This window comes from Ranitomeya imitator, chromosome 5 (genome assembly GCF_032444005.1).
Source record: "Ranitomeya imitator isolate aRanImi1 chromosome 5, aRanImi1.pri, whole genome shotgun sequence".
Taxonomy (NCBI): Eukaryota; Metazoa; Chordata; class Amphibia; order Anura; family Dendrobatidae; genus Ranitomeya; species Ranitomeya imitator.
In genome coordinates this window covers 18,351,859-18,378,231 of record NC_091286.1, presented here as the reverse complement: position 1 = coordinate 18,378,231, position 26,373 = coordinate 18,351,859, and the positions used below count along the sequence as shown (strand labels likewise).

At 39.0% G+C, this 26,373-nt stretch overlaps 1 protein-coding gene across 4 annotated transcripts in view; it reads right to left on the bottom strand.

Annotated features, from left to right (window-relative positions):
* Positions 1-809: 809 nt before the first annotated feature.
* The window catches only part of TOGARAM2 (TOG array regulator of axonemal microtubules 2), a 90,452-nt gene continuing 64,888 nt past the window's right edge, over positions 810-26,373 (bottom strand). For all 4 annotated transcript variants that reach the window (XM_069768357.1, XM_069768356.1, XM_069768360.1 and 1 more), the window contains 12 exons: positions 22,457-22,589; positions 18,982-19,155; positions 8,190-8,328; positions 7,976-8,081; positions 7,354-7,589; positions 5,478-5,636; positions 5,286-5,403; positions 4,923-5,035; positions 3,814-4,024; positions 2,923-3,139; positions 2,543-2,629; positions 810-2,240 (listed from right to left, as the gene is read on the bottom strand). In XM_069768357.1, the coding sequence (XP_069624458.1) occupies positions 1,990-2,240; positions 2,543-2,629; positions 2,923-3,139; positions 3,814-4,024; positions 4,923-5,035; positions 5,286-5,403; positions 5,478-5,636; positions 7,354-7,589; positions 7,976-8,081; positions 8,190-8,328; positions 18,982-19,155; positions 22,457-22,589 (1,944 nt within the window). In that variant the 3' untranslated portion in view covers positions 810-1,989. The remainder of the gene's footprint in view (positions 2,241-2,542; positions 2,630-2,922; positions 3,140-3,813; positions 4,025-4,922; positions 5,036-5,285; positions 5,404-5,477; positions 5,637-7,353; positions 7,590-7,975; positions 8,082-8,189; positions 8,329-18,981; positions 19,156-22,456; positions 22,590-26,373) is intronic.

Sequence of the window (26,373 nt, the reverse complement as noted above, 5' to 3'; positions counted from 1 at the left end):
GAGTGCAGCTCTGGAGTATAATACAGGATGTAACTCAGGATCAGTAATGTAATGTATGTACACAGTGACTGCACCAGCAGAATAGTGAGTGCAGCTCTGGAGTAGAATACAGGATGTAACTCAGGATCAGTAATGTAATGTATGTACAAAGTGACTGCACCAGCAGAATAGTGAGTGCAGCTCTAGAGTATAATACAGGATGTAACTCAGGATCAGTAATGTATGTACATACTGACTGCACCAGCAGAATAGTGAGTGCAGCTGTGGATAATAATACATTACTAGTCCTGAGTCCTTTGGTTCCAAAGTCAGTGAAGTTAGGTGCATTGTACAGGATAATGATACACATACACAGCACGCAGACATGGGAGAATCCTGTTCGCTTGTATCTATGTATCACATGTCCATAAGCAGCAGCATAGAGAATATCATACAGAAGTACTGAGCAGTGTAGCTGTGAATACAGCTCTAGGGTAAGATAAAACACTAGAAAGCAATGGTATTTAGGACAGCATAAAGCAATAGTGTGTAGATGTGAATTCCACACCTGGGTGAGATAGGACACTTACTATAAAGCTGCAGCATGGAGGACAGTATACAGAAGTCCTTAGTGACTTGGAAGTCTTTCTTCACTTGAGAATTATGTATTTTAGCAGTTTTTTTTAGAGGGAACGGTGATTTCAGGAGGCAGGGGAAGTAAGATATGTTACAAAGTTTCTTATATTTGTTTGTGCTATTGATTTTTGCAAAGTTGGTGGAAACAATGGAGACCATCTAGAACAATGGAAACACTCAGCACAGATCAAACCTAAGGTAGAAAAATATCCTTTAATGCTAAGGCACATGATACAGTATGTACATAGAGAGCGACGCACAGGGGTCTTCACAGGTTATAGCCCACGTCAGAGTGAGAAATCAGCTGCACAATGCAACGCGTGTAATGTGCACCGAGGAATAACAATGGCGTCTACAGATCTGCAGAATCAATGTCCAGAAGAGGGAAGGGGAACTAATCTGAGTTATCTCTGCTGGCGGAGGTCTCCACAGCATGGCTAGCCCACCAGGGGGCAGCAGAGAGGCATCAAGTCTGGAAACTCAAAGGAAGCAAGCAGAATTATGAATGCAGCTCTGGATGCAAATGTTATATAAGAAATTATGTCACCTAGGCTCAGTACAGGATACATGATGACAAATCTGTAAAGCTACTGAACATTAAATGCAATATTTACCAGCTTGCAAAGGTTTTGCTAAGATTACGGAAGTTGACTGACCGAAAACGGATCAAGCAGAAATAAATAAAAAAAATATGACTTCCCCCCCCTTCCCAGAGATACAATGCATTCTTCTGCTGTAGCAAATTATCAATCCTAAAAGTAAGGAATATTTTATGACCCGACCCTTCCGGCAGGTAACACCCTGAAGACAAACCTCCCCTTTAATGCAGATTAGCAGGCGTGCTGCGGTGCCGTTCGCAGAGTGTTCCCGCGGGTCTACAGGGAAAGGTTTACAGCCAAAGGCAGAGTATCATTCCACATAATAATTAGTTCATCAAAAAGTGGCAGCTGGCGGGAATCATGAAATAAAATCCTCCCCATAAAAAAAAATTTGGATTTGTTCATTTTTGAGGGTAAATTTGTAGCAAATCAAATTGTTAGATAATTTTGTAGCGAGGCTTTTATGTCAAACTCCTGTGCAAAAATAAAAGCTGCGCTGTTACAAGTTTCTAGGGGGCAAAGAGGCCCAAATGTTACATGACTTATGTAACTAACTTCTACCCAACCTACGATGGGGTGTCATTTATGCCCGTACGCCCCAATCTGGGCGTTTCAGCTTCTTGCGTGGATTGGAGGGGATGGTGCTTGAATCCGCAGCGCAGATGGGGATTCACGGTTCAGTCCTGACGGATGAGCCCCAATGGGTGCAGACCGCAGACCGTCTCCCGTCCGCCCTCTCGGGGGTCACATAGTTCCTGACAATGAATCTGTGTGTTCATTTGGTGCCCAGAATGTCGGCCAGCATCTTCACGGCGTACTGCGACTGCCCGCCGGCGTATTCCTCCAGGCTGGGACCCATCACTCGGCTCAGGCTTCTCGTCAGTCTGGTGACCACGTCCTTGAAGTTCCCGTTTCGTCCCGGCAGCACTCCGTTCCCGGTGATGTTGGACAGGAAATACCACAGCACTGGTAAGACGTGGCGCTCCACGGCCTGTGGCTTCCGGGGGTACACAGCGCCCACCAGGCCTGTAACGGTGACAGTAAGAAGTGATCAGTAGATTAAGGGTCGTGGCTAAGGGGAAGCAGCCACGGAATCGATAACAGAAGTGTGGAAGTGGCCATGGCACCGGAGCGAAACATTGTCAGAAACATTGTATCATTAGTGCCATCTGTATAGTTATGTCCACCACCAGTGTTGGACCGGCATGCCAGGACACCGGACAATCCCCCGGTGGGCCCCAGACACCCCAGCCCAACCCTCTGTACCATGGATGGAAACATGAAGCTCCCAATATGTCCGAAAATATACAGAAAATGTTTTGTCTCACCTGATAATCGATCCGTCACATCATTCAAAGCACGACCGCTAAGAAAACGCACCCGACCAGCCAATGGCTGAAGCAGCCACAAATTATCTGTCATAGGAAAGGTCAACATTAATATGGGGACACTGTGGATATCACTGTTATTATGGGGGCACTGTGGATATCGCTGCTATAATGGGGCACTGTGGATATCACTGTTATTATGGGGGCACTGTGGATATCAGTGTTATTATGGGGGCACTGTGGATAATACTGTTATTATGGGGCATTGTGGATATTATGGGGGCACTGTGGATATTATGGGGGCACTGTGGATATTATGGGGGCACTGTGGCATGCTGGATTACACTGATCACATAACTGTGCACATTCTCGCTCACTACCTATGCTGGAGATCAGCGTGTCGAGGACTCTGACCGCAGCCGTGTAGATACCGGCGTGCTTGGAGTTCAGATTGTCTGTAATGACGGTCACCATAGGGACTAAGACGTGGTGCAGACTGTCCTTTAGACTAGGGATCATGGTTGCGGCTGACTCCAGTGCGAACTGATTCACCTTCTTGTTGGCATCCTGCATCCTTGGGTTAAATGCATCAAAAATCTGCATAAATCGTAAAATTGTAGATTAATTAGGTGACATCTGCACAACACAGGAGAATATTACATGACGCATACAGTGCCTGCACAAGTATTCACCTCTGCAGGTTAGCAGAGCTCCTTTAATACTGGGGGAGGGGGACAATTAGTTTTCGGTACATCTTTGACGGGTACATAGATGACGTTTTATTTTTACTGTTCAAGGATACAGTACCCCAGATGCTGACACTCCGTATTGCACACAGAAAATATAACAATTTAATAAAAGAAAAAAAAGATTATCAATCAGCCTTTGCAAAGTTATGAATCTTTATAATCTATACCAAGCAGAAAGTGCTGGTTTACCTGCCTCTCTCATGCTCTTTTATAGCCGCTTTGAACTTCTGCTCTAGCAGGGATCCATACTCAGACACTATTCACACACAATCTCCACATGTGAGCTCCTCTCCTTCCCTCCCCCATGCTCAGTCTTTGTAAACTGCGTCTGAGCACGGATCCCTGCTAGAGCAGCAGTACAAAGCGGCTATAAAAGAGAATGAGCAAGTCAGTTAAATGAATGAAGCAAAATAAGGCAATAGAGAGAGTATATTACAAAAATGTATAACTTTGCAAAGGCTGATTGATAATTAAGAAAAAAAAGGAATTTTTGTTTCTTTTTAAAGATTTTCGGCAACTAACCTGGGTAATGTTCGAAGTGACAAATTTGATGTTATTCCTGCAGTGCTCCGTCAGAAGCTTCACCCCATCCATTTTGCTCTGATATTCCTTGGCTGTCAGTAGTTTTGTGAGCTCCTTTAATTGCTCTGTCACCTCCGCTGCACGGACAAGTTGCCGCCGTGGGGCCGGGGATTCTTGTGGTTCGGAGTCCACTACGGGGGGTTGGTTTAGGCTAAAGGAATATTCATACAATGGTTCATAGATACAATGTAGCATTAATATCAGCGTTCGCTCAGTGTTTCTGCGATTTACTTTGCATTTAAAGTAACATATTATTTTATTCTATGGGACATAGAAAATATTGGGACACTAAATATGTATAGCTTTTATTCTATGGGACAGTGGGAATTTCAGGAAACCAAGTGCACATAGATTTGTTTTGTTACATAAAAAAAAAAAATCATGCTTTTGAAAAAAAAAAATGTTTTGCTGCATCTCGAACACTTTTTTATTTTTTCCATCTCTGTAGCCGAGTGTTGGGTTTATATTTGCAGAACCAGTTAAAGATTTTATTGGTGCTATTTTGGTGTTTTGATTACTTTCTATTACAGTTAAAAATGAACATGAGTGTGATGATATTGTGGGAGGTCAATGACTATCACTTGCAAAGTTGAAAGGGCTAAGACACCCAGCAGCACAAAGTATTTCAGGAGGGGAGTGTGTTAATTTTTCCAGGAGGTTACATACTGGGAGAAGCTGAGTCACCAAGCAGCACAAAGTATTTCAAGACAGGAGTGTTCTGATTTTGTGGGAGGTTACATGGTGGGAGAAGTTGAGATGTCCAGCAGCACAGAGTATTTCAGGAGAGGGGTATGATGATCTTGTGGGCGATCATTGAGTATTTTACATAGTTGTGCAGGCTTAAACTAAGACACCAAGCAGCACAGAGTATTTCAGGAGAGGATATTCCGTGATATTATGGAAGATCACTGACTACTGGTTACATAGTGGAAGGAGCAGGATCTCCCAACAGCACAGAGTATTTCAGTACAGGAGTGTGCTGGAAGATTTGAACAGGTATAAATCTTAGACAAATCCTTTTAGTAAATAAAACAAAGCTTTTCTCCAACCTGGGGTCTGCATCCGGAGTGTCCTGGGGTCTCGCACTCACGACCGTGCTGCTCTTCTGGACCGGCCGCTGACTCTTGGCTGATGGAACGTCTGAGACAATGTCGTTCGCTTCCTATGAGAAGTAACATTTTCATTAAAGTGGATTCTCGTCCAAAATCGCTTGACAGACAGGATTCTGCCGCCGTAGTCGACCATTGTGGGGGCTATGGAGATCTGCCTTCGGTCACCCGTCCACAAACGCGTTATGTCATTCCTTCTCTCTCTTCTCTCTATGCTTCATACAATACACTGCCAGTGACCGGCCACATGACAGCCCACATCCACCCAGGGAGTACAATAAGAAAGGCAATATTCCTACATACTTTTTGTTTAACAGTAGCGATAAGTTCCCGCAGGTCGTGTGATGGAATCAAGCGCTCCATCTGCTGTTGAAATTTTGGGTGAGTCATGACCAAGCTGAACATCCGCCGTCCGTAGAACCTGGGACAGCAGAAGACGAGGATAAGCCCCCAGTATAACGATGCCATAGTATAATTATAGTCCGTGACGGGTACCTGGTGTCCTGCTGCCCGTCCTGCACCAACTTTACGAGAGTCCTGAGGAAGGTGTCTGTGCTCTCCCGAGGCCCTGACAGCAGTCTGTCCACCGCCAGCTGCTCCACCACAGCCAGGAGATACTTTGCCGCGCACTTTCTCACTGAGCTGTTCCTATGGCTGCAGAAGAGAACAAAGCAAAAGATAAGAAAGAAAATATTTTACAGCAAGTTCTAAATTATTATGCAGATTGGATTTAAGTGTCATAAAGTTGTATTTTTTTTTGTTTTTCCCAACACATGGGCTGTTTATGTCTTGACGTCTTTAGATGAGTAATCTAATCGGGCCTCATCTGGCAACTAGTTATCACGTGATCACAGTGATAACTAGTTGCCAGATGAGGCCCAATTAGAGGAAAACTCCTTATGAATGATGCTGCACATTATTGAGCAGCGACAGGTTTCAAGCAACATGGGAAAGAAAAAGGATCTCTCTGCTGCTGAAAAGCATCACATAGTGCAATGTCTCGGACAAAGTATTAAAACATTAGATAGATCACAAAGACTTAAGCGTGATCATTGTGCTGTGCAGAGATTTGTGGCTGATACAGAGCACAGTGGGGTTTGGGCAGAAAAAGGCATAATGAGGAAGGTTTCTGCAGATAAAGGAATAATAAGGAAGGTTTCTGCAGATAAAGGAATAATAAGGAAGGTTCCTGCAGATAAAGGCATAATAAGGAAGGTTTATGCAGAGAAAGGCATAATGAGGAAGGTTTCTGCAGAGAAAGGCATAACGAGGAAGGTTTCTGCCAGATAAATTCACTGGATTAATAAAGTATCTGCTAAAGTACCATTACAAAGCAGCAGAGAGGTATCTGAAGCTGCTGGTTCCTCTAGAGTCTGCAAACCTCAAGCTGTAGGATCTTCCAGAGGCTGCAAACCTATGATTTTTCTGGCACCAAACAGCGCTCAGAAGCGGTTGCAGTGGCTCAGACATACATGTAGACTAAATATAAAAAGTCTTCAGTACTGATGATGCTGTGCAACCCTGGATGGAGTAGTGGATGGTTGGTGGATGGCCATCATGTCCCAACAAGGCTGCGACATCAACAAGCAGGTGGAGGAATCACGTTTTGGGCTGGAATTTTGAGGAGAGAGCTGGTAGCCCCTTTAAGGTCCCTGAAAGTTTAAGGATATGTAGTTTCTAATTGATCACTTTATTCCATGGTACAAACAGAAGAACTGCGTCGTCCGTAACAAAATCATCTCATGCTGCAAAGAAAACCTTCGAGTTATTGGCTGCTATGTGCTTAAAAGGAGAAAAACACCACCCTCCCCTGACCTCAGACCTATTGAAAACCTTTGGGGCATCCTCCACCAGAAGATCTATGAGGGTGGGCGGCTGATCACATCAGAACAGCAGCTCTGGAAGCGATTCTGACATCTTGCAAAGAAATGCAAGCAGAAACTCTCCAAAAACTCCGAAGATCAATGGAGGCAGAATAATGGAAGGTGAAATCACAGCAGCTCCGATGTTTCATGGACTCGGCCGGGTAAGATGTCGTTGAATGAAAAAGCTTCTGATCTCAGTAAATGTGATGTTTTAAGGCTGCAAGTTCCACAAATGACCATTTTCACGTTTGAAATATTTGGACATTTGTTGTGCAGAATTTGCTGCATTTTGAGTTTTCTAGTTTTGTAAAAAAAAAAAAAATCCAGTTCTCATTGGGAAGTTTCCGATACAATGTGGTTGATGATTTGCGCATTATATGGACTCATCCACCATTTAGGAAAATCAGAGGAAAATAGAATTTGTGTAATAATTGGGAAAGCGGTGTAACCGAGAACTACAAACATTTTTGTCACATCCATCGGACCCCCATAGGCACTTCACCCACCTGATGCCCCCGGCAATCAGCGCCGCGAGGACTTTTGACGGGCTGACGTATTCCACCATGACCCCCAAAGACTTATCCGACTCGTCACGAATGAAGTCGTTGGAGTCCCCGATCTTGTGCAGCAGAACCCGGCTGATCTCCTCCACCTCTTGGTCCATATTTCTTCGGAGGGCTTTGCACAGGTCGGCCAAGGTCCTGATGGCGTGGCGGGAAACTTTAGACCGCAGATTGTTGACCTGACGGTGAACACAGCGCTTTCTTTATTATATATTTAGAGAAACACAATATTGGCTCAATTTGGTCATTTTATATCACATTTCTAGGAAAAAAAATGCTGCAGAAACCCATCTACAAATAACTTAAAAAAAAAAAAAGTTTTAAAGTTGTTCTTTTAAAGAGGACAAGTCATGTCCATCATTTCAATGAGTAATGTGTAATACCTACTTTCCACTCTTTATACCAGAATCCCTGAAATCTACATCTGATCACTGAGGATCACAGCAGTAAGAGACCTATGATCAGCTTATCACTGGGGAATCGATTGTCCAAAGCAGACCACCCACTACGTGAGATTTGTAGCATTTTCATTTACTCCATTAGTTATTGCCACCGTTCATCTTACCTCTCTGGTAACCGCTATACTGACATCATGAAGCCTGGAGAATAGGACCTCCGGATGCCAGGACGCCAGACATCTCACGCTGAGAAGACCCTTCTCCTTCTGCTCCCTGCAGGATAAAGACAATTGGAATATGAGGCTTTATATACATTATATATGGCATCGACAAGTGATGAGGAGCAAACAGGTAACTGGTAAAAGATGGGGAAAAGCTCACCAGTCCTTGTTATTGAGCCACTTCAGAGCCTCCAACAATCCCTGCTCTGGATGAGACATCGGACCCATCCCAAGACCCCCATTCTCAGAGTCGGAGTCCCAGTCAAAACAATCCAAAAAGTTGGCAGGTAAAGAATATGCTGCAATAGAAAAAATGACATTGCGACATAAATATATCTACCTGACTGATACTGAAATAATGATCCTATATACAGTGGGGCAAAAAAGTATTTAGTCAGTCAGCAATAGTGCAAGTTCCACCACTTAAAAAGATGAGAGGCGTCTGTAATTTACATCATAGGTAGACCTCAACTATGGGAGACAAACTGAGGAAAAAAAATCCAGAAAATCACATTGTCTGTTTTTTTTAACATTTTATTTGCATATTATGGTGGAAAATAAGTATTTGGTCAGAAACAAAATTTCATCTCAATACTTTGTAATATATCCTTTGTTGGCAATGACAGAAGTCAAACGTTTTCTGTAAGTCTTCACAAGGTTGCCACACACTGTTGTTGGTATGTTGGCCCATTCCTCCATGCAGATCTCCTCTAGAGCAGTGATGTTTTTGGCTTTTCGCTTGGCAACACGGACTTTCAACTCCCTCCAAAGGTTTTCTATAGGGTTGAGATCTGGAGACTGGCTAGGCCACTCCAGGACCTTGAAATGCTTCTTACGAAGCCACTCCTTCGTTGCCCTGGCGGTGTGCTTTGGATCATTGTCATGTTGAAAGACCCAGCCACGTTTCATCTTCAATGCCCTTGCTGATGGAAGGAGGTTTGCACTCAAAATCTCACGATACATGGCCCCATTCATTCTTTCATGTACCCGGATCAGTCGTCCTGGCCCCATTGCAGAGAAACAGCCCCAAAGCATGATGTTTCCACCACCATGCTTTACAGTAGGTATGGTGTTTGATGGATGCAACTCAGTATTCTTTTTCCTCCAAACACGACAAGTTGTGTTTCTACCAAACAGTTCCAGTTTGGTTTCATCAGACCATAGGACATTCTCCCAAAACTCCTCTGGATCATCCAAATGCTCTCTAGCAAACTTCAGACGGGCCCGGACATGTACTGGCTTAAGCAGTGGGACACGTCTGGCACTGCAGGATCTGAGTCCATGGTGGCGTAGTGTGTTACTTATGGTAGGCCTTGTTACATTGGTCCCAGCTCTCTGCAGTTCATTCACTAGGTCCCCCCGCGTGGTTCTGGGATTTTTGCTCACCGTTCTTGTGATAATTTTGACCCCACGGGGTGGGATTTTGCGTGGAGCCCCAGATCGAGGGAGATTATCAGTGGTCTTGTATGTCTTCCATTTTCTAATTATTGCTCCCACTGTTGATTTCTTCACTCCAAGCTGGTTGGCTATTGCAGATTCAGTCTTCCCAGCCTGGTGCAGGGCTACAATTTTGTTTCTGGTGTCCTTTGACAGCTCTTTGGTCTTCACCATAGTGGAGTTTGGAGTCAGACTGTTTGAGGGTGTGCACAGGTGTCTTTTTATACTGATAACAAGTTTAAACAGGTGCCATTACTACAGGTAATGAGTGGAGGAAAGAGGAGACTCTTAAAGAAGAAGTTACAGGTCTGTGAGAGCCAGAAATCTTGATTGTTTGTTTCTGACCAAATACTTATTTTCCACCATAATATGCAAATAAATTGTTAAAAAAACAGACAATGTGATTTTCTGGATTTTTTTTTCTCAGTTTGTCTCCCATAGTTGAGATCTACCTATGATGTAAATTACAGACGCCTCTCATCTTTTTAAGTGGTGGAACTTGCACTATTGCTGACTGACTAAATACTTTTTTGCCCCACTGTACTTCAATACTGCCCCTATGTGCAAGAAGATAACTACTATAATACTGTCCCCTATATACAAGAATATAACTATAATACATCTATAATACATAATATAATATATCTAGAATACTGCTCCTATGTACAAGAATATAACTACTATAATATTGCTCCTATGTACAAGAATATAACTAAAATAATACTGCTCCTATGTACAAGAATATAACTACTATAATACTGCTCCTATGTACAAGAATATAACTACTATAATACTACTCCTATGTACAAGAATATAACTACTATAATACTGTCCCTATGTACAAGAATATAACTACTATAATACTACTCCTATGTACAAGAATATAACTACTATAATACTACTATGTACAAGAATATAACTACTATAATACTGTCCCTATGTACAAGAATATAACTACTATAATACTGTCCCTATGTACAAGAATATAACTACTATAATACTGCCACTATGTACAAGAATATAACTGCTATAATACTGCCCTATGTACAAGGATATAACTACTATAATACTGCCCCTATGTACAAGAATATAACTACTATAATACTGCCCCTATGTACAAGAATATAACTACCATAATACTGCCCCTATGTACAAGAATATAACTACTATAATACTGCCCCTATGTACAAGAATATAACTACTATAATACTGCTCCTATGTACAAGAATATAACTACTATAATACTGCCCCTATGTACAAGAATATAACTACTATAATACTGCCCCTATGTACAAGAATATAACTACTATAATACTGCCCCTATGTACAAGAATATAACTACTATAATACTGCTCCTATGTACAAGAATATAACTACTATAATACTGCTCCTATGTACAAGAATATAACTACTATAATACTGCTCCTATGTACAAGAATATAACTACTATAATACTGCCCCTATGTACAAGAATATAACTACTATAATACTGCCCTGTGTACAAGAATATAACTACTGTAATACTGCCCCTATGTACAAGAATATAACTACTATAATACTGCCCCTATGTACAAGAATATAACTACTATAATACTGCCCTGTGTACAAGAATATAACTACTATAATACTGCTCCTATGTACAAGAATATAACTACTATAATACTGATCATATGTACAAGAATATAACTACTATAATACTGCCTCTATGTATATGACTATAACTATTATAATACTGCCCCTATGTACAAGAATATAACTACTATAATACTGCTCCTATGTACAAGAATATAACTACTATAATACTGCTCCTATGTACAAGATTGTAACTACTATAATACTGCTCCTATGTACAAGAATATAACTACTATAATACTATCCCTATATACAAGAATATAACTACTATAATACTGCTCCTATGTACAAGAATATAACTACTATAATACTGATCCTATGTACAAGAATATAACTACTATAATACTGCTCCTATGTATATGAATATAACTATTATAATACTGCCCCTATGTACAAGAATATAACTACTATAATACTGCTCCTATGTACAAGAATATAACTATTATAATACTGCCCCTATGTACAAGAATATAACTACTATAATACTGCTCCTATGTACAAGAATATAACTACTATAATACTGCCCCTATGTACAAGAATATACCTACTATAATACTGCCCCCTATGTACAAGAATATAACTACTATAATACTGCTCCTATGTACAAGAATATAACTACTATAATACTGCCCCTATGTACAAGAATATAACTACTATAATACTGCTCCTATGTACAAGAATATAACTATTATAATACTGCCCCTATGTACAAGAATATAACTACTATAATACTGCTCCTATGTACAAGAATATAACTACTATAATACTGCCCCTATGTACAAGAATATAACTACTATAATACTGCCCCTATGTACAAAGAATATAACTACTATAATACTGCCCCTATGTACAAGAATATAACTACTATAATACTGCTCCTATGTACAAGAATATAACTACTATAATACTGCTCCTATGTACAAGAATATAACTACTATAATACTGCCCCTATGTACAAGAATATAACTACTATAATACTGCCCCTATGTACAAGAATATAACTACTATAATACTGCCCCTATGTACAAGAATATAACTACTATAATACTGCTCCTATGTACAAGAATATAACTACTATAATACTGATCCTATGTACAAGAATATAACTACTATAATACTGCCCCTATGTATATGAATATAACTATTATAATACTGCCCCTATGTACAAGAATATAACTACTATAATACTGCTCCTATGTACAAGAATATAACTACTATAATACTGCTCCTATGTACAAGAATATAACTACTATAATACTGCTCCTATGTACAAGAATATAACTGCTATAATACTGCTCCTATGTACAAGAATATAACTACTATAATACTGCTCCCTATATACATGAATATAACTGCTATAATACTGCTCCTATGTACAAGAATATAACTACTATAATACTATCCCTATATACAAGAATATAACTACTATAATACTGCTCCTATGTACAAGAATGTAACTACTATAATACTGCTCCTATGTACAAGAATATAACTACTATAATACTGCTCCTATGTACAAGAATATAACTACTATAATACTGCTCCTATGTACAAGAATATAACTACTATAATACTGATCCTATGTACAAGAATATAACTACTATAATACTATCCCTATATACAAGAATATAACTACTATAATACTGCTCCTATGTACAAGACTATAACTACTATAATACTGCTCCTATGTACAAGAATATAACTACTATAATACTGATCCTATGTACAAGAATATAACTACTATAATACTGCTCCTATGTACAAGAATATAACTATTATAATACTGCCCCTATGTACAAGAATATAACTACTATAATACTGCTCCTATGTACAAGAATATAACTATTATAATACTGCCCCTATGTACAAGAATATAACTACTATAATACTGCTCCTATGTACAAGAATATAACTACTATAATACTGCCCCTATGTACAAGAATATAACTACTATAATACTGCCCCCTATGTACAAGAATATAACTACTATAATACTTCTCCTATGTACAAGAATATAACTACTATAATACTGCCCCTATGTACAAGAATATAACTACTATAATACTGCTCCTATGTACAAGAATATAACTACTATAGTACTGCCCCTATGTACAAGAATATAACTACTATAATACTGCCCCCTATGTACAAGAATATAACTACTATAATACTGCTCCTATGTATATGAATATAACTATTATAATACTGCCCCTATGTACAAGAATATAACTACTATAATACTGCTCCTATGTACAAGAATATAACTATTATAATACTGCCCCTATGTACAAGAATATAACTACTATAATACTATCCCTATATACAAGAATATAACTACTATAATACTGCTCCTATGTACAAGAATATAACTACTATAATACTGATCCTATGTACAAGAATATAACTACTATAATACTGCTCCTATTTATATGAATATAACTATTATAATACTGCCCCTATGTACAAGAATATAACTACTATAATACTGCTCCTATGTACAAGAATATAACTATTATAATACTGCCCCTATGTACAAGAATATAACTACTATAATACTGCTCCTATGTACAAGAATATAACTACTATAATACTGCCCCTATGTACAAGAATATAACTACTATAATACTGCCCCCTATGTACAAGAATATAACTACTATAATACTTCTCCTATGTACAAGAATATAACTACTATAATACTGCCCCTATGTACAAGAATATAACTACTATAATACTGCTCCTATGTACAAGAATATAACTACTATAGTACTGCCCCTATGTACAAGAATATAACTACTATAATACTGCTCCTATGTACAAGAATATAACTACTATAATACTGCTCCTATGTACAAGAATATAACTACTATAATACTACCCCAATGTACAAGAATATAACTACTATAATACTGCTCCTATGTACAAGAATATAATTACTATAATACTACCCCAATGTACAAGAATATAACTACTATAATACTGCTCTTATGTACAAGAATATAACTACTATAATACTGCCACTATGTACAAGAATATAACTACTATAATACTGCTCCTATGTACAAGAATATAACTACTATAATACTGCCCCTATGTACAAGAATATAACTACTATAATACTGCCTACTATGTACAAGAATATAACTACTATAATACTTCTCCTATGTACAAGAATATAACTACTATAATACTGCCCCTATGTACAAGAATATAACTACTATAATACTGCTCCTATGTACAAGAATATAACTACTATAGTACTGCCCCTATGTACAAGAATATAACTACTATAATACTGCTCCTATGTACAAGAATATAATTACTATAATACTACCCCAATGTACAAGAATATAACTACTATAATACTGCTCCTATGTACAAGAATATAACTACTATAATACTGCCACTATGTACAAGAATATAACTACTATAATACTGCTCCTATGTAGAAGAATATAACTACTATAATTCTGCCACTATGTACAAGAATATAACTACTATAATACTGCCCCTATGTACAAGAATATAACTACTATAATACTGCCACTATGTACAAGAATATAACTACTATAATACTGCCCCTATGTACAAGAATATAGCTACTATAATACTGCCCTATGTACAAGAATGTAACTACTATAATACTGCCCCTATGTAGAAGAATATAACTACTATAATACTGCCACTATGTACAAGAATATAACTACTATAATACTGCCCCTATGTACAAGAATATAACTACTATAATACTGCTCCTATGTACTAGAATATAACTACTATAATACTGCCCCTATGTACAAGAATATAACTACTATAATACTGCCTACTATGTACAAGAATATAACTACTATAATACTTCTCCTATGTACAAGAATATAACTACTATAATACTGCCCCTATGTACAAGAATATAATTACTATAATACTACCCCAATGTACAAGAATATAACTACTATAATACTGCTCCTATGTACAAGAATATAACTACTATAATACTGCCACTATGTACAAGAATATAACTACTATAATACTGCTCCTATGTAGAAGAATATAACTACTATAATTCTGCCACTATGTACAAGAATATAACTACTATAATACTGCCCCTATGTACAAGAATATAACTACTATAATACTGCCACTATGTACAAGAATATAACTACTATAATACTGCCCCTATGTACAAGAATATAGCTACTATAATACTGCCCTATGTACAAGAATATAACTACTATAATACTGCCCCTATGTAGAAGAATATAACTACTATAATACTGCCACTATGTACAAGAATATAACTACTATAATACTGCCCCTATGTACAAGAATATAACTACTATAATACTGCTCCTATGTACTAGAATATAGCTACTATAATACTGCCCCTATATACAAGAATATAACTACTATAATACTGCTCCTATGTACAAGAATATAACTACTATAATACTGCTCCTATGTACTAGAATATAACTACTATAATACTGCCCCTATGTACAAGAATATAAATACTATAATACTGCCTCTATGTACAAGAATATAACTACTATAATACTGCTCCTATGTACAAGAATATAACTACTATAATACTTCTCCTATGTACAAGAATATAACTACTATAATACTGCCCCTATGTACAAGAATATAACTACTATAATACTGCTCCTATGTACAAGAATATAACTACTATAGTACTGCCCCTATGTACAAGAATATAACTACTATAATACTGCTCCTATGTACAAGAATATAATTACTATAATACTACCCCAATGTACAAGAATATAACTACTATAATACTGCTCCTATGTACAAGAATATAACTACTATAATACTGCCACTATGTACAAGAATATAACTACTATAATACTGCTCCTATGTAGAAGAATATAACTACTATAATTCTGCCACTATGTACAAGAATTTAACTACTATAATACTGCCCCTATGTACAAGAATATAACTACTATAACACTGCCACTATGTACAAGAATATAACTACTATAATACTGCCCCTATGTACAAGAATATAGCTACTATAATACTGCCCTATGTACAAGAATATAACTACTATAATACTGCCCCTATGTAGAAGAATATAACTACTATAATACTGCCACTATGTACAAGAATATAATTACTATAATACTGCCCCTATGTACAAGAATATAACTACTATAATACTGCTCCTATGTACTAGAATATAGCTACTATAATACTGCCCCTATATACAAGAATATAACTACTATAATACTGCTCCTATGTACAAGAATATAACTACTATAATACTGCTCCTATGTACTAGAATATAACTACTATAATACTGCCCCTATGTACAAGAATATAAATACTATAATACTGCCTCTATGTACAAGAATATAACTACTATAATACTGCTCCTATGTACAAGAATATAACTACTATAATACTGCTCCTATGTATAAGAATATAACTACTATAATACTGCCCCTATGTACAAGAATATAACTACTATAATACTGCTCCTATGTATAAGAATATAACTACTATAATACTGCCCCTATGTACAAGAATATAGCTACTATAATACTGCCCCTATGTAGAAGAATATAACTACTATAATACTGCCACTATGTACAAGAATATAACTACTATAATACTGCCCCTATGTAGAAGAATATAACTACTATAATACTGCCACTATGTACAAGAATATACAGTGAGGCAAAAAAGTATTTAGTCAGTCAGCAATAGTGCAAGTTCCACCACTTAAAAAGATGAGAGGCGTCTGTAATTTACATCATAGGTAGACCTCAACTATGGGAGACAAACTGAGAAAAAAAAATCCAGAAAATCACATTGTCTGTTTTTTTAACAATTTATTTGCATATTATGGTGGAAAATAAGTATTTGGTCAGAAACAAACAATCAAGATTTCTGGCTCTCACAGACCTGTAACTTCTTCTTTAAGAGTCTCCTCTTTCCTCCACTCATTACCTGTAGTAATGGCACCTGTTTAAACTTGTTATCAGTATAAAAAGACACCTGTGCACACCCTCAAACAGTCTGACTCCAAACTCCACTATGGTGAAGACCAAAGAGCTGTCAAAGGACACCAGAAACAAAATTGTAGCCCTGCACCAGGCTGGGAAGACTGAATCTGCAATAGCCAACCAGCTTGGAGTGAAGAAATCATCAGTGGGAGCAATAATTAGAAAATGGAAGACATACAAGGCCACTGATAATCTCCCTCGATCTGGGGCTCCACGCAAAATCCCACCCCGTGTGGTCAGAATGATCACAAGAACGGTGAGCAAAAATCCCAGAACCACGCGGGGGGACCTAGTGAATGAACTGCAGAGAGCTGGGACCAATGTAACAAGGCCTACCATAAGTAACACACTACGCCACCATGGACTCAGATCCTGCAGTGCCAGACGTGTCCCACTGCTTAAGCCAGTACATGTCCGGGCCCGTCTGAAGTTTGCTAGAGAGCATTTGGATGATCCAGAGGAGTTTTGGGAGAATGTCCTATGGTCTGATGAAACCAAACTGGAACTGTTTGGTAGAAACACAACTTGTCGTGTTTGGAGGAAAAAGAATACTGAGTTGCATCCATCAAACACCATACCTACTGTAAAGCATGGTGGTGGAAACATCATGCTTTGGGGCTGTTTCTCTGCAAAGGGGCCAGGACGACTGATCCGGGTACATGAAAGAATGAATGGGGCCATGTATCGTGAGATTTTGAGTGCAAACCTCCTTCCATCAGCAAGGGCATTGAAGATGAAACGTGGCTGGGTCTTTCAACATGACAATGATCCAAAGCACACTGCCAGGGCAACGAAGGAGTGGCTTCGTAAGAAGCATTTCAAGGTCCTGGAGTGGCCTAGCCAGTCTCCAGATCTCAACCCTATAGAAAACCTTTGGAGGGAGTTGAAAGTCCATGTTGCCAAGCGAAAAGCCAAAAACATCACTGCTCTAGAGGAGATCTGCATGGAGGAATGGGCCAACATACCAACAACAGTGTGTGGCAACCTTGTGAAGACTTACAGAAAACGTTTGACCTCTGTCATTGCCAACAAAGGATATATTACAAAGTATTGAGATGAAATTTTGTTTCTGACCAAATACTTATTTTCCACCATAATATGCAAATAAATTGTTAAAAAAACAGACAATGTTTTTTTCTGGATTTTTTTTTTCTCAGTTTGTCTCCCATAGTTGAGGTCTACCTATGATGTAAATTACAGACGCCTCTCATCTTTTTAAGTGGTGGAACTTGCACTATTGCTGACTGACTAAATACTTTTTTGCCCCACTGTAACTAGTATAATACTGCCCCCTATGTACAAGAATATAACTACTATAATACTGCCCCCTATGTACAAGAATATAACTACTATAATACTGCCCCTATATACAAGAATATAACTACTATAATACTGCCCCTATATACAAGAATATAACTACTATAATACTGCTCCTATGTACAAGAATATAACTACTATAATACTCCCCTATGTACATGAATATAACTACTATAATACTGCCCCCTATGTACAAGAATATAACTACTATAATACTGCCCCCTATGTACAAGAATATAACTACTATAATACTGCCCCTATATACAAGAATATAACTACTATAATACTGCTCCTATGTACAAGAATATAACTACTATAATACTGCCCCCTATGTACAAGAATATAACTACTATAATACTGCCCCTATGTACAAGAATATAACTACTATAATACTGCCCCTATGTACAAGAATATAACTACTATAATACTGCTCCTATGTACAAGAATATAACTACTATAATACTGCTCCTATGTACTAGAATATAAATACTATAATACTGCCCCTATGTACATGAATATAACTACTATAATAGGTACCAGATGAGTGTCGTAAATCACTGTTGGCTTCGTCCTGCTTCACAGTGGGGATGCTGGGTAATGATGGGCGGCTCACCCATTTATTTAAACTTATATTCTGTGCTCGCCGTTGTTCTGAGCTGAGAGGAACTGCGCCAACTCCACTTAGACTGAATGAGGTAATGTTACCCAACTCTGTGAAACATTAAATACACATTTATCACAATATACAAGAAGATGCATAACCTGAAGCAGCTGTATATATAGAATGATTGTAGCAGTGCTGGGTAGGCTAGGGCCACATTCTAGCTCTGCAGGCTCGGATTAGGTGCACCTGGCTGGCTCTGCATATATACAGGCTAGGCGTTCATCTAAGTCACTGTGCTGGGGAAGCTGACCAGACTGGATGTGTCTTGGAGCCAAAGAGAGAGACCAGCTGGAATCTCTCTGAGAAGAGTCTGCACAGGCCGTAGGCACCAAACCGCAAGTATCAGTGGCTGCTGTGGGCGACAGGAGTTCTTTTTGCCTGAACTGAATCTAGCGCAGCCGTGTATGAAGTCGCCACTCGCCAGGGTCTGATCTGTTCAGTTATCACCTGGACAAAGCCGGGATTTACCGTATGTTTATCATTCCCTCTATAATTTGTAAAGCACTGCGGAATATGTTTGCACTATATAAATAAAATTATTATTATTATTACTATGGTGCTGTGCAACCTGTGGAAATTATTCTGTCCATGGCACCAAAACTCTGTGATTGTGTGAACGCCACCGACTACCAGAGAGAGTGAATCCTTACATTATATACAGGAGATGCCCAGGTTATACCGGCTGTACGTATATAATTATATACAGAAGATGCCCAGGTTATAACATCTGTACGTATATAATTGTATACAGGAGATGCCCAGGTTATACCAGCTGTACATATATAATTATATACAGGAGATACCCAGGTTATACCAGCTGTACATATATAATTATATACAGGAGATACCCAGGTTATACCGGCTGTACATATATAATTATATACAGGAGATACCCAGGTTATACCGGCTGTACATATATAATTATATACAGGAGATGCCCAGGTTATACCAGCTGTACATATATAATTATATACAGGAGATGCCCAGGTTATACCAGCTGTACATATATAATTATATACAGGAGATACCCAGGTTATACCGGCTGTACATATATAATTATATACAGGAGATACCCAGGTTATACCGGCTGTACATATATAATTATATACAGGAGATGCCCAGGTTATACCAGCTGTACATATAGAATTATATACAGGAGATGCCCAGGTTATACCAGCTGTACATTTATAATTATATACAGGAGATGCCCAGATTATACCACCTGTATATATATAATTATATACAGGCGATGCCCAGGTTATACCAGCTGTACATATATAATTATATACAGGAGATGCCCAGGTTATACCAGCTGTACATATATAATTATATACAGGAGATGCCCAGGTTATACCGGCTGTACATATATAATTATATACAGGAGATGCCCAGGTTATACCGGCTGTAAGTATATAATTATATATAGGAGATGCCCAGGTGATACCAGCTGTACATATATAATTATATACAGGAGATACCCAGGTTATACCAGCTGTACATATATAATTATATGCAGGAAATACCCAGGTTATACCAGCTGTACATATATAATTATATACAAGAGAGGCCCAGGTTATACCAGCTGTACATATATAATTATATACAGGAGATGCCCAGGTTATACCAGCTGTACATATATAATTATATACAGGAGATGCCCAGGTTATACCAGCTGTACATATATAATTACATACAGGAGATGCCCAGGTTATACCAGCTGTACATATATAATTATATACAGGAGATGCCCAGGTTATACCAGCTGTGCATATGTAATTATATACAGAAAATACCCAGGTTATACCAGCTGTACATATATAATTATATACAGGAGATGCCCAGGTTATACCAGCTGTACATATATAATTATATAGAGGAGATGCCCAGGTTATACCGGCTGTACATATATAATTATATACAGGAGATACCCAGGTTATACCAGCTGTACATATATAATTATATACAGGAGATCCCCAGGTTATACCGGCTGTACATATATAATTATATACAGGAGATGCCCAGGTTATACCGGCTGTACATATGTAATTATATACAGGAGATGCCCAGGTTATAGCAGCTGTACATATATAATTATATACAGGAGAGGCCCAGGTTATACCGGCTGTACATATATAATTATGTACAGGAGATCCCCAGGTTATACCAGCTGTACATATATAACTATATACAGGAGATCCCCAGGTTATACCGGCTGTACATATATAATTATATACAGGAGATGTCCAGGTTATACCAGCTGTACATATATAATTATATACAGGAGATGCCCAGGTTATACCAGCTGTACATATATAATTATATACAGGAGATGCCCAGGTTATACCGGCTGTACATATATAATTATATACAGGAGATGCCCAGGTTATACCGGCTGTACATATATAATTATATACAGGAGATGCCCAGGTTATACCGGCTGTACATATATAATTATATACAGGAGATGCCCAGGTTATACCGGCTGTACTTATATAATTATATACAGGAGATGCCCAGGTTATACCAGCTGTACATATATAATTATATACAGGAGATCCCCAGGTTATACCGGCTGTACATATATAATTATATACAGAAGATGCCCAGGTTATACCGGCTGTAGATATATAATTATATACAGGAGATGCCCAGGTTATGCCGGCTGTACATATATAATTATATACAGGAGATGCCCAGGTTATACCAGCTGTACATATATAATTATATACAGAAGATGTCCAGATTATACCGGCTGTACATATATAATTATATACAGGAGATCCCCAGGTTATACAGGCTGTACATATATAATTATATATAGGAGATGCCCAGGTTGTACCGGCTGTACATATATAATTATATACAGGAGATCCCCAGGTTATACCGGCTGTACATATATAATTATATATAGGAGATGCCCAGATTATACCGGCTGTACATATATAATTATATACAGGAGATCCCCAGGTTATACCGGCTGTACATATATAATTATATACAGGAGATCCCCAGGTTATAGCAGCTGTACATATATAATTATATACAGGAGATGCCCAGGTTATACCGGCTGTACATATATAATTATATATAGGAGATGCCCAGATTATACCGGCTGTACATATATAATTATATACAGGAGATCCCCAGGTTATACCGGCTGTACATATATAATTATATACAGGAGATCCCCAGGTTATACCAGCTGTACATATATAATTATATACAGGAGATCCCCAGGTTATAGCAGCTGTACATATATAATTATATACAGGAGATGCCCAGGTTATACCGGCATGCTCCTTATCACCGTGCACAGTAAGATGTATGATTTCTCCTCCTGGTTCTGACCTCCAAAATCGGCTCCTTGTACTTTGTCCCATAATTGCTGTTGGCTTCGCCTTTTTTCATTTCGGATGTTTTCTATCTCCTGCTGTTTTTGTCTCATCTTGTCTTGCGCAGACTTTGATATAGTGAAGATAATCTGTGGAGATAATTCTCTATGAATATAAAAATGTCTGAAAACATCGCATTTAAAAACAGAAATAAAAAAAAGTTAAAAAATTTAAATATTGTATTTTTAATAAATATATGTTCCAACTTTTTAAAATCCTGCTGTTTTCTTCCAGAAGCAGTGCCACCCCTGTGCACAGGTAGTCTGTGGTACTGCAGCTCAGCCCTATTCACTGCAATACAAGATGTAACCCATGGACACATATATCGGGCTAACCTGGAAAAAAAAAAGCTCCCTCTAGTGGTGGCTGCAGGAAGACTGATTTTTATATTTGCCACTACTTATGCAGGTTTTGCAACTTTGTATCAGGGAAACTGATCCCAGACCTCTGTAGAGATGTATTCTATACACAGGTTATACTGTCAATCTGATTATTAGGTTATACATAATGTATCAGTACAGAGGGCCATATAGAGTTAGCGCCTCTATTGGTCGTATGTGGTACTGCGGAATCACGAAAGTTCTATGCAATAGGTATACCTTGGGTGTGTATATGAGTAATTATATGAGTAATTCCAATACATTTTGTCACGGGGTCTTTCTCCGGTATCACACAATCAACAGAGCCAGCGAAGAGTGAACAATCCCAAGACCTTTATTTAGGCAAAAATACGAAAGGTCCATATACGATCCACCACACAAAGGATAAAAATAATGAAAATAAGTAAAATATAAATATACACAAAATGATACCTACATAGCATATCCCACCATCACAACCTCTCCCCCCTCATGATAAGTGAGCACGCTATGAGGTCTACACAGACCTCTGGCCTGCTCACTTTAGTCCACATTGCTCAATAGTTCCTTGTACAGTGTCAGGGGTTGCAATAATCATGAGCACTTGTCCATACATTCCCAGGTCCTGGCTTTATGGTCATACCAGGCTTTTTGACTGGACTGGACCATTCGCTCATGTTCATTAGCTAAGGTAGCTAGCTGGGCGAGACGGTCTCTGAACTCTAGAATGTAGGGAATGATGGGCGTTCCGGTATCTGTGATACCTCCCTCCAATTGTTCTTTCAGAAGAGCGAGAGGTCCACGGACCTTCTGCCCCCACAAAATGACTTTGTAACTCCCCAATGTCATTTCCAAGGAGGATATCTGCAGGAAGTCCTCCCATAACTCCGATCCAACACAGTTTTTCTCCAAAACCATAATCCAAACGTACCAAAGCTTGCTGTATATATTTGCGGACACCCCCCGCCAGGACAATGGGATATCCCGGGCCCTGGTGAATTGCCTTGGGTCGGACCACACGGGGGTCAGCGATAGTCAGGAATGCCCCCGTGTCTCTAAATCACGACACTTTGTATTCATCAATTAAGACATCCTGCAGGTGGCAATGCCGTTGCTCTGTATTTCTGATGGACAAATGCTGGAGTCCGTACACTCCAGGAGGGGTCCGTGGTCAGTCGTCCACTCTGGTGGCGGTGGTGGTACGTGGTAACTCTTCCTCAGGCGGGATGGAGTGCACAAGATGTACTGGATGAGGTGGGGCTGCGTGGGGCTACCTCCGAATCGAGGGACAGCCAGACTGCAAATGTTCAGGTCGCCCACACCCATAACATCTCCTCTCTGTGATACCCCCAGTTCGTGGTCGGAACTGTTGGGGCCCAGGATTGTGAGGCGTGATTGTCATCGGCTTGCGACTAGGTGGAAGAGCAGATATAATCGGAGCAGGACGGGGTGCGAGAGAAGGCCGTGGTTCATTGTCCAGAAACCTCCTCCATTGCGGTCGGATAGTAAGTGCTTCATCGGGCAGGGCTGCAGCTCTATCCATGGTGCACGGCGTGCGCTCCCAGACCCATTCCCGTACCTCTGCGGGGCACTTGGCAAGAAATTGTTCTATAAGGAACGCCTGTATAACATCTTCCACAGTAAAGGCGTTTTCTGCTTCCAGCCATCTCCGACATGCCTGGGACATCTTATATGTGCATACATCCTAAACGATCCCCCCGTAGTGTATGGGAGGTCTCGGAACTTGGCCGTATATGAGTCTGGGGTGATAGCATGGTACGCCAGAATAGTCTGCTTTACAATGTTATAATCCCGATTCCGCTGTGAGTCAATGGTTCGGTAACCTCCGCCAGGCTACCGTTCAGGAGTCCCACTAACAAACGCATCCAGCCAGAGTGGGGCACCTCCATCACAGCACACTGCTGCTCAAAGTCCTTGAAGAACCCCTCCACATCTCCGGAAGCCTCATCAAATGGCTTAAACTCTGTCCGGGTGATCCGTATCGGCTCCCGGATCGTTGGGTTTACACTCCACATTGCGTTACTCCCTCTTTCAAGCTCCATTGCTTCTTGTCTCCGCTGTGCCCGGCGGGCAGCCTCCTCCTCGTACTCCTGAGAGACGCCTGGGCCCAGAACCGCCATCTCTTCTTCGTACCACACCACCCACTGGCTTTTTGGGGTGGGGGTCCTCGTCTCCAGTGCTTGTCATTCAGACAACTGGGAGGAGGTGGCCGGGCTGGCACCCACCAGTAGGTCAATTAAGGCCTCTTTAGTCAGTCCCTGGTAGTTCAGGCCCAGGTCTCTGGCTCTCTCCTGTAAACTGGATACAGTCCAATTTCTGTACTCACACTGTGGGTGGTTCTCCATTAGGTTACGCTCTGTTGGTCCCACTGCTGCCACCAGTTGTCACGGGGTCCTTCTCGGGTATCACACAATCAACAGAGCAAGAGAAGAGTGAACAATCCCAAGACCTTTATTTAGGCAAAATTACGAAAGGTCCATATACGATCCACCACACAAAGGATAATATAGTCCAGAACACGAATGCAGTTCAGTAACAGGATAAATGTCCAACAATCCAGCAGACAGAGGATAGCACAGTCCATATACTCTTCTTTCTCTCTGAGGTGCTGTGAACACATCATCATTCCACACAGGATCTGATCTGTGTCTCACCACCCTGATATTTTAAGTCCCCCTCCTCATTCACAGGTCAGGAGGGGGAAGGTCTCAGGGGCTCATTGTTTCAACAAGCTAGGTCAATATGTCATTAGCATACTATCAAACAATACTGTGGGGCTGATATCAGATGCCAGCAACAGCCATTCATCAATTAGCAAATAACTCCTTCTACAAGAGAACACCATGAAAATAAGTAAAATAGAAATATGCACAAAAATGATACCCACATAGCATATCACACCATCACACTTTTATTAATTCTACCCTATAATTATACTGTATGTATTAATTCTGTATATATGAATAATACACTATAATAATTCTGTATATATAAATTATACCGTATTATAATTCTGTATATATTATTCTGCCCTATAAGAGTACAATATATATTCATACTACCCTATAATAATTCTGTACATATTCATCCAATCCTATAATAATTCTGTATTTATTTCTCCTACCCTATAATAATTTTGTATATATTATTCTACCCTATAATAGTACAGGATATATTCATACTACCATATAATAATTCTGTATATATTATTCTGCCCTATAATAGTACAGGATATATTAATAATACCCTACAATAATTCTTTATATATTATTCTGCCCTATAATGGTACAGGATTTATCCATCCTACCCTATAATATTTCTGTATATATTATTCTACCCTATAATAGTACAGGATATATTCATATTACCCTATAATAATTCTGTATATATTCATACTACCCTATAATAATTCTGTATATATTCATACTACCCTATAATAATTCTGTATATATTATTCTGCCCTATAATACTACAGGATATATTAATAATACCC